The 12,749-nt window shown below is 43.9% G+C and overlaps 2 protein-coding genes and 1 long non-coding RNA gene across 3 annotated transcripts; 2 read left to right on the top strand and 1 right to left on the bottom strand.

The window, feature by feature from the left end:
• Positions 1-2,094: 2,094 nt before the first annotated feature.
• Positions 2,095-4,337, top strand: LOC129599001 (uncharacterized). Its single transcript, XM_055497117.1, has 3 exons — positions 2,095-2,181; positions 2,243-2,539; positions 3,403-4,337. Exons 1-3 carry the CDS (start codon positions 2,127-2,129, stop codon positions 4,071-4,073), a joined length of 1,023 nt encoding a protein of 340 aa, XP_055353092.1. The 5' UTR covers positions 2,095-2,126; the 3' UTR covers positions 4,074-4,337.
• A 1,182-nt stretch (positions 4,338-5,519) lies between these two features.
• LOC129599005 (probable myosin light chain kinase DDB_G0275057) lies at positions 5,520-7,343 on the bottom strand. The gene is made up of 2 exons (XM_055497121.1): positions 6,888-7,343; positions 5,520-6,196 (listed from the first exon to the last, which is right to left on the bottom strand). The coding sequence occupies exons 1-2, from the start codon at positions 7,198-7,200 to the stop codon at positions 5,823-5,825; spliced, it is 687 nt and encodes a 228-aa protein (XP_055353096.1). The 5' UTR covers positions 7,201-7,343; the 3' UTR covers positions 5,520-5,822.
• Positions 7,344-10,551: 3,208 nt separating this feature from the next.
• On the top strand, positions 10,552-11,723 carry LOC129599016 (uncharacterized). Its single transcript, XR_008691851.1, has 3 exons — positions 10,552-10,663; positions 10,745-10,817; positions 11,595-11,723. It is a non-coding gene; the product is annotated as an uncharacterized LOC129599016 (long non-coding RNA).
• Positions 11,724-12,749: the final 1,026 nt, after the last annotated feature.

Here is a 12,749-nt window from a genome sequence, read left to right as displayed (position 1 = left end):
GTCGTGGACGGGGACGTTGTAGCACAGACTGGCCCAGTCGCCGTTGACCGCCAGCGGGCGGATGGGCGCGTTGGGCTTGTAGTAGGGACCCAGGATGTCCGGCCGCGTGATGTCGCACACGTCTTGCCGCAAACCTATAACACATGCATCTATGATCCCACATCGAAGCAAAATTCTTTTTACCGTTCCGCATTTTATGTATTTTATTTTTTATCGTTCGGTACCGTTGTAATTAATTATTAGTTAGGCGGCGTTCAAATATTACGTAACGCAAATTTTCCGTTTTTTTCACCACCCCCTACCCCTTGTAACAACGCGTAACAAATTTTTGTACCCCCTACAGCCGTACGTAACGGGTTCGGTACCCCCCACCCCCATAAGTCGAAAAAATTTTCCATACAATCACCACGCGTAAACGACTGAGTTTTCACTTCAAATACAGCTCAGTGGGCAAGATACTCATAAGTAAATATTGCTAAAATATCGGGGAACGTTTGGGAAGAATACACTGGGTAAATGCGCGTGTTTTGTACGCTCCTGAAGTAATAAGATAAAATATTAATTTTCAGCTTTATCTTCAGAGGTGCCCAAATGTAACGTAACATGCTGGCCACCCACCCCCTACCCATGTAACAAAGCCGTAACGCTTCGGCCAGACCACCCCTCACCCATGCCCGTTACGTAATATTTGAACGCCGCCTTACTGACCTCGGATGTTGTTGCGGTTGAGTGTAACAACATATATTTCCCGTTTCCGCACAGCGCTGCTAATACGGTAATCTGAGTGGGAGCGGGAATAAGTGCTCCGTCAAATGCTCATGCCGATGATGCTGCAGGCATAACTGAAGGCTAGCGTAACTACTACTGAATAGTCGTGTCGTTATGGACCCGGAAACGACGCCGCCTAACCACACCGCCGCCGCCGCCACACCATGCACCTGTAATGCTACAGTGACTGGCCCGGAGTTTCGCGTCATGGCTGCACATAGTGTCAATATATGCAGCCATATGCAGATGGTCATAATCCGGCTCGATGTGTTCGTCCTTAAAAAAGCGATTGTAGTATTTATCACGCAAAATGCACAGGAAACCAAAAAGGCAGATTTACAATAGCACTGCTACATGTTTTAAAAATACGCTTTAGAAGTGAAACTTTTCGCTGTTGCATCGCTGCAAGCTTTGAGGAAATATTTCAGAGGATCTGTGAAATTTTCGGGCGGTTTTCCAGTGTTTAGTCCCACCGGAAGCGACTAATAAGGCGCAAACAGCGTTCAAACTGTCTGCACACACACTGCCAAAAACTGTTGCCGCAGTTTTTGACACTTGGCCGAGCCAAAGTAAAGTGTTAACTAACCATACGTGAAGGGGATGACTTCCGTGTCGGCTATCGGAGGAATAGGATTCTTTCGGTAAGATTATTTCGTTTCATAACTCGCCGGTGACATCGGTAACGTCACTACCATGCATTTTCAGCGTATGATTGTGTACGCTGAAAATGTATGGTTGCGGTATTAATGAGCCGGCTGTGTAACTTATAAGAAAAATTATGGGACTAGAAGCGCGTGCGATAGCTTGCTGTCACTAATAAAGATGCCGAGGCAACTGCACATTTAATTGAATTAAAATTTTTAACTGATTGAATTGTTTTGTGGTAAATTAACATTTTAACACTGATTGTGAGTGTACACACACTGATTCAATTAACAATATTACATATGTCGACTTTATTGAGTTCCGTTTGCTGTGATACGGCAAAAAAACCTTACCGCAAATGAGCAAATCAGGAAAAAGGCACATAAGCTAATCTTTTGTAATGTTTCTTATGTGAACAAAACTTATGCACTAAAGGCAACAATAAGGTAAGTAAAAGAGCGCTTGCTCTACTCTACTTTACACATGAATCATGGCTCAGAACTGACATGTGAGTCAGAAGCATGCGCATGGCACGGAACAGCAACGAGAACGAGCAGCAGCATGTATCTGTACTGACTGTACATGTAAGTACACTGCACCGGCAGAAGTTGGCAGTCGGCGACAGCCGCAGCGGCACTTGTAATGCTATTGATTTGCATTTTGCAGCTTATTAAATTAGTCTCACAGAGACAGAGGTACCTCACTTGAGCGTCATGCTGATGATTCATGGCACGCTGGTGGCAGTGTACGACATAGACAGCAGTCACAGTAAGAACTCTGGTGCTCTTTTTGGCAGTAGTGCAAGATGTAAAAACAATGGCTTCTGCAGAATCTACGAAGATCCCAGTGGAACTTCGTGAAGTAGTTTTCAACGGTGTTCATGGATTAATCTACAAAGGCGTGTTAACTAAAAGTAATGAGTGTGTCGCTGTCAAGCATATCCAACTCGATGTCCCGCAACAACAGCGTGATTCCCAAATTCGACGTTTAAAAGCGAATTTCGATTTCACTGCCAATTTGCATCATCGCAGTCTGCTACGCCAGATTCATCATCAGGAATCCCAGCAGGGCAGAAATGCGGATGATGAGCCTGGAATATATGAAGTCATCACTGAGTTCTTCCAAGGTAGTACAAAATTACCATATAATTATAAATATAATAATATGACTAATAAATCGAAGTACTTTGACAATTGCCAAAACTCTTGTCTGCCAATTCACGATTATTCACTATTGGGCATTCGCTTTTGAGTCCCACCGAATCGATTAATGTTTAAAAATTCATAACGGATACGAATGCATTATTTCCAACTCAGCTTCTTAATAGTACGAGGATTATCGGTATGTACTTATGTATTATCGTGTTGCTCACCAACGCATGGCGCAGCATTACAAGTACTTAGAAATCAGCGTCTACTATGGGAGATGCACTGGTCAGGTCAACTGCCACCCTGCGCAGTTAGGACTTCCGGACATACTAGCTGGTTTTCCCTTGCATGTTTCGCAAATCTTTTTATGCTGCACTACTTTGCACAACTTCACTTTTACGGGAGTACTGTATTAACTCGACCATATGCCCTGTTTTTGAGCTGGCTTATGATCAAATTAATTCCACGAATGGCTGTGAAAACGTTTTTTTGCCACTTCCGCTGACTTCGAAATCCTGTCTCTGGTGACTGTTGGTATTCGTCATATCTCAATAACTGATAAATGTACGGAAATCAATCGCACAATTACGGAGCAAAAGTGGCATTGCAGAATGTGACTGGTTGTTGTGGCACGTAATTCAAACTACCGTAGGGTATGAAGACTGAAGGCGGTTCACTAAAAGCTCAAAACGTATTCACTAATCGGTGTCGCAAGTTGCAACAGGTTGCCAACGGCATAATTACTGTGTTCCTCGATCAATTTTGCGCCTTGTTTTTAGTAGCATATGTGCGGTGGGTGTGCTTGACTAGATCCAGGAAAAATCAAATTTTGTTGTTGCAGGGGGCATTCTTCACGATTTCGTCAGTACGAACACTGTATCCGCTCTGCAGCTGCAAGACATAGTTGGCCAGATAGTCGCCGGTTTAGACTATCTGCATGGACAGAACTATGCTCACGGCGACGTCCGGGGCGCCAACATAATGATCTCGGTGGACGGACTGGGCTCTCCCCGTGTGAAAATCACCGGCATGGGCCATATAACCGACGCGCTGGATCGCGGCGGCGAAGCGGCGTCGGAGCGGGGATATATGCTGTTTGTGCCGCCCGAACGGATCCGACTTGAGTGCACCGCTCCCGCATCCCCGGAGAAATCCCGGAAACTGGCCATGCGCGGCGATGTGTGGAGTCTGGGTTGTGTCGTGCTGGAGGTGATTAACGGCGGTTGGCCGGCGTTCTACGAAGACGATGGCGAAGGAGATCGGCGTCTCCTGACGAAGGATGTGCCGGTGCTGATCTTTGTCGGAAACGGTGGTGTGCCGGATGTTTCCCCGTTGTTACCTGTGGAGATACAGGATTTTGTCGGCAAGTGTCTTAGCCGCAACCCGCGTGACCGCTGGATGACTAAGGACTTGAAAGGGCATCAGTTTCTGCAGTGCTCCAGGGATGTTGTGGCGCAATGGACCCTGCCGCCACCTAACAGACAAGAAGCGGACTGCAGCCGAGTACTGTGAGCGAAAAGCCTTTTGCTGGCCATCTCAGCCGCTGGCACATGGAATTGCTGCTTCTTCTGCAATAATTCAGTATTATATATTACGAGCTGCTGTTGGTGCAGTTCGCCTTCACCTTTCTAGTGGTTTACGGCCAAAAATTCGAAAATAACATCGATCAACTCATACTTAGTCGATATTGATAGCGGCCAGACAGTGATGTCACAACGCTGCACAAGTCCCATTTTATGAGTTGTTTGCTCTTGTGCTGTAGTAATAAGAACATTACTCCAGTTTTTTGGAACGAAAATTAATGAGCCTTCGCGGATATTGAACCGATAGGATGGGGAACACGGTTACAGGGATAGGAAAACTAAAACCTAAATTAAATTGCAGGATTAAGCGGTACGATGCTGTAAGCCGTGAGCATATGTGCGAGTACCCTTTCCACTGTGACAATAGTGACGAAAAACGGTGCCATTATTGTCGATGGGAAGGCCAGACTTGCCCCTTGGTACAGGCGCAAAACGGTAAAAAACCCTGATGAACGACTGTCGCAACTTCGGAAGGGTGTGGCGTTGCGCTTGGTTTGGCCTGCTAATGCTCTACGTGGCACCTGAAATGAATTGCGAACCGATTCCGGCTCCTCCGAGACTCCGAAATGGAAGACGACGCTCACTACGTCCGCCGTGAAACCATCTTTAGGTGTTTTTGCGTGCCGAGATTCATGAGTTATCCAAAGATCAAATGCTCTGTCAACTTATTTGACACTGCGGAAACTATGTTCTTAATTTTGCTCGAGGAATTTTGCATCTTTTATTCTAGCGAGATCGCTCAGCACATGTCGCCGTATATAGTTTTAACCTTTGAGGCTCAGGTGCGTTCCGGACCGATGCATGGTCGCGTTGCCATTAAATCCGTAGATCGTTTGATAAAAATGCTTCGCTTCGCCATTTCTACTGAGAATTATAGAAGCCTTTGCAAAAACCCGCGATTTGTCACGGGTTGTTCTTGCCATCTTACATTTGATGACCATGAAATCGATAGTGTTTTTGTTTCAATTTTTTTTTCGCATGCAAACGGTTAGTAGTTTTCGTCCACTCTGCCTAGGACATCGATAACACTTGTTTTCTAAATGCTATTTGTCAGCCATTTCTTGGGTGGATAGGTTTCGTGCAGTAGATTAGGCATATACAGTAAATGTAATTTATGTACATACCATTTTTATACGTTATACGATAAATTATTCTTGGCGGTAGCCGGTAGACGAGAAACAACGCGGAGGGCCGAGGCGAATCGTGCCCTACATACAGCAGTTTTGTTAGAACAAACAAGCAATAATACTAAACTATTAATATATTATAGAAAACAAAATTTTAGGTGCAAAACTGGAAAACGCTACATTTAACGCAGAAGTCAACAGTTAGCGAGATCGCCAGTGCATAGCTTAGAGTTTAACTTACCGTCGTCGGCTGCAATCACGGTAGAGGAAGATGTCGGCGTTTTGTCTGGCCGGTCGCGGTAAAGCCCACTGCGATACGTTGTCTTGGGAGCACTGCAGAAACGCATGGGCTTTCAAATCCGTGGTCATCCAGCGGTCACATGGACTGCGACTCAGGCACTTGCCGACAAAGTCCTGTATCTCCACGGGCAGCAACGGGGAAACAGTCGGCACACCTCCGTTACCGACAAACAGCAGCACCTTCACGTCGTCCGTCAGGAGACGCCGCTCTCCGTCGCCGTCTTCGTGATAGAACTCCGGCCAACCGCCGTTTACCACCTCCAGCACGACACAACCCAGACTCCACATATCGCCGCGCAGGGCCACTTCGCAGGACCGGCCCAGGGACTGATCGACGGCGTATTCGCAGCGGATCCACTCCGGCGGCAAAACATCCACGCTCCCCGCTCCTGCCTCTTGCCGTCGCCGCGATCCAGCGCGTCGCTGATGCGTCCCATTCCGGTGAGTTTGACCTGAAGGGCGCCCAGTGCGCCGATCGCGATGAGGATGTTGGCGCCGCGCAAGTCGCGGTGAGCGTACAACTGCTGATGCAGATACTCCACTCCGCAAACTATTTGGCCGACTATGTCTTGCAGCTGCACAGCGGTTATATCGTTCGTACTCGCAAAATCATGCAGATTTTCTCCTGCAAAAGTCAATTTATCACGGACCCAAGGCTTCTGAGTTTTGTCATCGCATTCTTTTAGAATGCGTTGTGTTAGAATTCGAATCTTGACAGTGTTGTACTATTGTAAAAACTATACGGTTTTGCGGATGGCATAAAAATAAAATAACATGTTATTGAGTGTCTCAGCCTTTATTGTCCTGTGGTTGGTACAATTCAAGATCGTCAATACATGTAGTTCACAATTTCACGAAAACAATCAAACACAGTGCTACGTAACTGACAACAAGGCAACATTTTGGGGCCGCAAAAAGGGCAAGCCGACATGCACATCACAAATATGGCAAAAATTACTTACGGAAATAGTGTAAGAGTAGAAGCTGTGCCATACGGCCATACCCTCTACCGCTCTACTCTACGCTATACAATATCTGTCTAAGCATTTAGAAAGACACGATCTGATCGTGTTTCGTAAAACAATCTGTGATTTTTATCTGTAATAAAATTTCTGTGTAATTACAAATCTGAAGTTCATCTCAAACTTTTTTACAGCAAGATTTGAAACCACTGCAAAATTCCGCTGCGTTATTCGGTCGTGTGGGAACTTGGGGGCACTCAGCTACGCAGTAAGCCAGTAGGCAGCAGATATTTCCGAAAAGAGTTTTGAGAATCGGCTGTGACATATTAATCGGCAGATGCATATTAGTGTTACCTTTACTGAACTCCGTTATGACCTCATATCTCTCAGGCGCAGTATTGACAACCAAATCCGTGTCGTGTTCACATTCCTGATGATGGATCTGCCGTACCAGATTCCGATGCTGCAAGTTGGCGGTAAAATCGAAATTGGCTTTTAAGCGTTGAATTTGCAGTTCACGCTGAGGTTGGTGGAAATCTAGGCGAATATGCTTAACAGCGATGTATTCACTAGTGCTGGTTAAAACGCCTTTGTCAATTGATCCGTAAACACCGTTAAAAAGTCGAAAGAGAAGCTCGGTTTCTTTCGTAGATCCCCCGGAAGCCATGACATGAGGTTCGTACAGCTGGCTGTCGATAGAAGGCACTCAATAAAAATTCAAGGCTAAACCTTGTCAGAGAACATTAGCTAACTACAGTTTTATAATCGTGTATATGAATATGTTGCAGGTCTGAAGGACTTCAAAATTCAGTGCGGTACCATAATTGTAGAACCAAAAAATGAGAGCAACTGAGCAAACATCGATATCGATTCTGAATACGCCATTTACGCGCACCACGCCATTTAGTCATGCCCACGCCACGTGTGCATCATATTCAATCATACAACTCTGCGTTTCACGCGCAGCAGTCTGCCCTCTTGTCAGTCTATCTGGAACTGGTAGATGTTAATGGACGAAATGGGGCTGACAAGTCTTCTCGTGGAGTAATTTGCAGTATGAAGATGTACTACTCGTAGTAGTTAGGAGGCACGCATGCACTTACCCATAGCGTTACTAGTACTTAACAGAGGCGGATATTGTGTTAGGCTTACGCAAGGTCATCGCCGAGCCTTCGAAGGTGGTGCCTAGGTTATTCTTACAATAAAATTAAAATAATTCGATGGTCTGTAAATGAAGTAAAACTATTGCTCCCGTTTCCTGTCCTTCAGCTTCATGCCTAGAAATATACAGTAATTCAGTACGTCGCTGTGGAATAAGAATCCATCAAGTAAAAACTACGAAGCCATAAAATTTATAGACTTCAATGGTGACAGTTAAGAAATTTGGATAACTGTCCGAATTTCGCGCGGCAAGGCTGCATCTATCTGTACATACAGTAAGTAAACTAAGTACTCGTATGAAAGGAGATGCACTACTCGCACTATGGGAGAGATTTTTAGTACTGTATATCAAAGATTTCAGTAATCTCGCAAATTCAGTTAAAATTAATAACTAAAAAAGTGTTGCTCAATAATCAGATGAATAATTGTATCGGCTATCCGTCGGCCGGAATAATTCCTTTAACAACACATTATTTTAGTTGTAGAAGATGTACTCGAGCCAACACTCTAGCCGGAGTAGCCACGGTACAAGTGCAAGACATAATCCGCCAACATAGTTCCCGGTCTGGAATACCTGCATGACCACGGCTGCGCACACTGCAATTTGCGGGACGCCAACATAATGACCTCGGCCGACGCACCAAGCAACCCATAAATTAAAATCACCGGCATCGGACGCGTCAAGGCTCTCGACCGACGCGGCGAAGAAGTGTACGAGCGTGGCACCTTCCTTCTCTGCTGACGGAGAATGTGACGGTGTTGATGTTTGCCGGCAACGGCGGTGTGCCGGCTGTTTCTCCGTTGCTCCCCGTCGAGATACGGGACTTTGTCGGAAAGTGTCTGCGCATCTGCAAATGCATGCGACACACAGGAAGCTGATCTGTTCCTCTACCGATCTTGTCGCCGGCTGCACTAATTCAAGTATTTTAGCGTTAGATAAAAATAGTTTTGGCTGCCACTCGTCTCCGTGTTTGTTGTGGTCTACGGTCAAAGCAGCTAGATAAGGGAAGGGTCAACTCATAATTAAATGTTAATCGAACGGTTCTGATGCGGTGACGGGTGCCGGTGCCAAAGAGCATGCGGGTGAAAATTGAGCAAGTTGGGATTCACAAGTGACAATTTTTTACACTGTCGCGGTGCGGGTATATACGCTCGTGTATGCTTCCTTCTGACGGTATATGCACTTCCATAACTAATTAGTCAAACCAAAATCTACTCATACAGTAATTCACAGCGTTGCAAAAACAACAACATGACCTTTTACGATCCCGACAACAGCAGTGTCGGCACTGGGCATTGACACTTCGGCGCACATCTTGGCAGCATCTTCTCCCATTTGAGGCGAGAAATGAACAGTTTATTGATAAATTAGCTGATCTCTCCGGTTTCTGCAAAGCTCACAAAAACTGGAGAGTTACGTTACAAATAAAAATTGCTCATTTCTTGTAACCATATGTTTCATGATTTTGATAAAATTTTGCTTCTCGTAACCATATGTTGAATCGGCCATAACATCGGTCTGCAAATTGCGCGCTCGGAAAACAGATGCAGAATTAATGTCAATAATCTGTAAAATTATTGAGAGTGCTGCGGTAGGCTCCAAGCACGATGACCAGTCAGCCTAAATGGATGGTTAGCCAAAGTTATTGGTAGCTCTTGTCAAAGACATCCTGAATGTATCCCAGCCAGCAGGAAGTAGCATCCTTACCTTCAGGTTGAAATCAATTTTGGTATTCTGAGTTTGGCGAAACTGATTTTCACTTCTACTGTCTACATAAACAGAAAGCCGCTCGACTCTTGGCCGTGGTTTAATTCTGGGTTCAATGCCAGTTTCCCCTCGTCAAAAAGTTTGTTCTAAACTGTATCAACATACCTCAAATGTTAAGCCGTTTATCATAAAATGTGCCGACGGCATGATTTTGGCAGCAGATCTTATGTAATAATTTATATCAATACGAAAACGTATCGAAGTTACAAAATTTATTCCAAACTCGTACCCGCGTCTTCGCAACTGTTTAGCCAAAACGTTAAACAGAAGCAAACGCAATACAAGAAGAACAAAAGAACAAAAGCTTTGTCGGTCGACCGTCATGCAAGTAAACAGTATCTCGCTTAGCAAGAAACAATTCCAGAAAAATAAAAAAAATAAACCAGCCAGATTCCAAGATCAGCACTACGACCGCCCATGTTAATTGCCAACAGTCCCGACACCGTCGCGGTTCTGGTTCATTGCAAATAACAATTTAGGATATTGCAGCTAAAGAGAAAGCTTTGTCGGTCGACCGACATTGATCGCCTCGCCTCGCCACATAACCTAAAAAGCGATTTTGATCCATGTGTCGCCGCTATAGAGCATCAAAGCTTTTCTGCAGAACCTTGTTAAGTAATCAGTTATCAAAGACATAGTTCCTGTGCAAGGACATGATCGGTCGACCGACAAGAATTATCCTCAAAAGCAAAAATCGCAAAAAAGAAGCAAAAGTCCTTCGAAACAAAAAACAAACTGCTCCAGTTTACCTGGTTGGAGGCAAAACGTTAACGACAAAATACCTGACACTGCCCACGTGGTGGCTGCATTTTGCTGCCGACTACGCTCACTGTAGACTACTTTCATGGTGCTTCTAATTGGCTGCATGGCAGTTTCAGTGTTCACCGCAAGTTCACGTTCAGAGCCGTTGCGCCCAAGCTGATTTTGACAGCCAGTTTTGGTAATGGCAATTCTCGACTTTTTTATCTGTGCTTTTGAATTGGTTTCTTGTATTTTGTTTGAATCCTTGACGTTTTTTTTATGGCTGTCGACAGCCAAATTTTATTTCAAAACATTTAAAAAACACTGCTAGTGTTGATATTTATGCATGACAGTGGTTTATGTGGCAATGTCACGCACGGCATGCTAATGGATAAAGTGCAACATTCGACACAGTCTGCAATGCTGCGAGGACCCACAGCAATTTTGGACCAGTTCTAGGGTAAGAGATAATCGAAAAATTTCCAATTTAAAAGTCATAAAGATAGCACGTGTCAAATTATTGTGTGCGTTTTATTTCCAGATCCTTGGGAGGCTCTGCTTAGATGGACAAATGTGCATGATCATGATCATGAGGACATGCAGCAAAGCAACAGGTAATGCAATTGTGAAGTAAAGCGCTATTTTCCAGCTACCAAACTATACAACGAATTTCGATTCAAGGGAATATTAGTCCTTTTTAATACCTTAAACATAGGAAGCGAGCAGAAACTAGATTTTTGCTAAGGACGTTTTTTTTAGGTATTTCAAAATGCAGCAGGGACAAGTTTAACGTACTAAAATTTGAGTTGATATAAGCCTTTTTATTGTTTATTTGCTTGTGGACATGCATATGTCTTTCTTATCGCTTATTTGCATGTCGACATGCCTGTTTCTAAAGCGGCAGTCAGTGCGTAATTGGTGGTGCGTATATGAGGTCTCCTAACTTGTTTTTGCCGTTTTTCTGAATGTTTGTCAAATAATAAATTTTAAAAAATAATAAATGAATTTAATGCGTTGTTGCTGCACTGTCCTGACCATTGCAGTTGGTTCTAAAACAATACAAAATGTTTATGTCAAAGTGTCGATTTTTCCATTCGCTTTATTCATTAGCCAAATGCTCCGTTAACGAAAACACAGATTTTTAATTTAAGATTTTTGTTTGAAAACTGCATGTCGACATGCACAGCAATTTTGCTGCTGGTGCATTAAAAGTCCTAACTTGCAGCGCTTTTCTATAACAAATGACCGTCCTTGAATGCAGTAGATCTGAATGCAGCATCTATTGCGTTCAAGTAAAGTAGTTCACTTGAGTGCAATTGTTGTGCATCTGAAAATATCATATTGTAAGTAAAATAACCATGCTGATGGTTCACAATTTATATGTTTTGCAGGGCAGATGAAGTATTGCTCTCCAGATCCCTTGCAAGACGCGAATTCACCGGGAAGTGCGTGGATGTCGACGTCCATGATTGTCCTTGCCATCGTGGCGATGATTAACTTGTTATGCATTTAGTAGTCGCTACTGCTGTCCATGCTGGCTCTTCTGCAATTTCTATCGCTCTTGTCAGTTTTCCGTTTATGCTTCTAGCGCATTATCCAATTCGATTTTTTTACATAATTATGTTGGTGTTTTCATGAAAAAGTATGTCTCGGATGTTAGTTTTTTTGTGTAAAACTAGTTATGTGAAACATGCCGAAATAAATACAAAATGGTATCTGATATCCATATCTAAATGTTTCATATTCGTAAGTTTTATATAAAAAAGGAGGTAATCTGTAATATCTAAGGCTAATTCAAAAAATGTTATTAAACTATATGATATTTCTGACGAGGGTTCTCAGGCATCTCCTTCTCTGGACATGGACGTTCAAGTGCACAATGTGTAATTTTGACGGACTTGAAGAGAAGCGACGAAAGTCGAATTAAAATAAAGCCATAACGAGCACCTAGCTGTGTAGAAGTATCGATCTTTCAGAAACTCTGCCGTCACCGCCGTCGGTTACGGGACCGCAAGTTCCGGTGGTCGGTTCATTGCGCCTACAGCAACACCATTCCCCTTCGTTTGACTGTGCTTTAAATCTTCCAATTCCACTAGCCTTAACCGCTCATAATTGATACAGCACTAGGGATAATAAGCCGAATTATGTAAGAATGACCTTTATACAGCACGTTTGCGAGCAAGATTCGTGGAATCGAAAAGTTAGCAATTTTAGCGCTGTCAGCTTGGCTTTTGCATGAGCGCGTTCGTGTTTTATGTTCCATTTCCCGACACTTCTCTGTAGATCAGCATGTGCTACGGTTTTGCAGCTGATCGAGCATTACGGTGTTTACGGCTTCAATTTTACTTTCGATGTTCACTCAATAATCCAGTTGCCAATAAGTGGTAATCGATTGTGCCGACCACTAAACAGGTTTAATGGTTACTGCACACTTTAAAAATTAGATTGCTAAGATCAATTACCAGCATCGGGCCATGCACTCGCAAGTTTTTACGTGTCTGATCCCCGTTCGAGCTGGGGTAATGTGCTGATTTTCCTAAGAATTC

The sequence above is a fragment of the Paramacrobiotus metropolitanus genome, unplaced genomic scaffold (assembly GCF_019649055.1).
Source record: "Paramacrobiotus metropolitanus isolate TYO unplaced genomic scaffold, Prichtersi_v1.0 Parri_scaffold0000134, whole genome shotgun sequence".
NCBI classification, from domain to species: Eukaryota; Metazoa; Tardigrada; class Eutardigrada; order Parachela; family Macrobiotidae; genus Paramacrobiotus; species Paramacrobiotus metropolitanus.
Note: the sequence above shows the minus strand (reverse complement) of the source record. Positions and strands in the feature narration are given on the sequence as shown.

Excerpts from the sequence above, each read along its gene's own strand:
- LOC129599005 (XM_055497121.1), bottom strand. The coding sequence starts at position 7,200 with ATGGCTTCCGGGGGATCTACGAAAGAAACCGAGCTTCTCTTTCGACTT. Across the intron at positions 6,197-6,887 it reads CATAACGGAGTTCAGTAAAG|GAGAAAATCTGCATGATTTT; the intron begins GTAACACTAATA and ends TGACTTTTGCAG.
- LOC129599001 (XM_055497117.1), top strand. The coding sequence starts at position 2,127 with ATGCTGATGATTCATGGCACGCTGGTGGCAGTGTACGACATAGACAGC. Across the intron at positions 2,182-2,242 it reads CGACATAGACAGCAGTCACA|AATCTACGAAGATCCCAGTG; the intron begins GTAAGAACTCTG and ends TGGCTTCTGCAG. Across the intron at positions 2,540-3,402 it reads CATCACTGAGTTCTTCCAAG|GGGGCATTCTTCACGATTTC; the intron begins GTAGTACAAAAT and ends TTGTTGTTGCAG.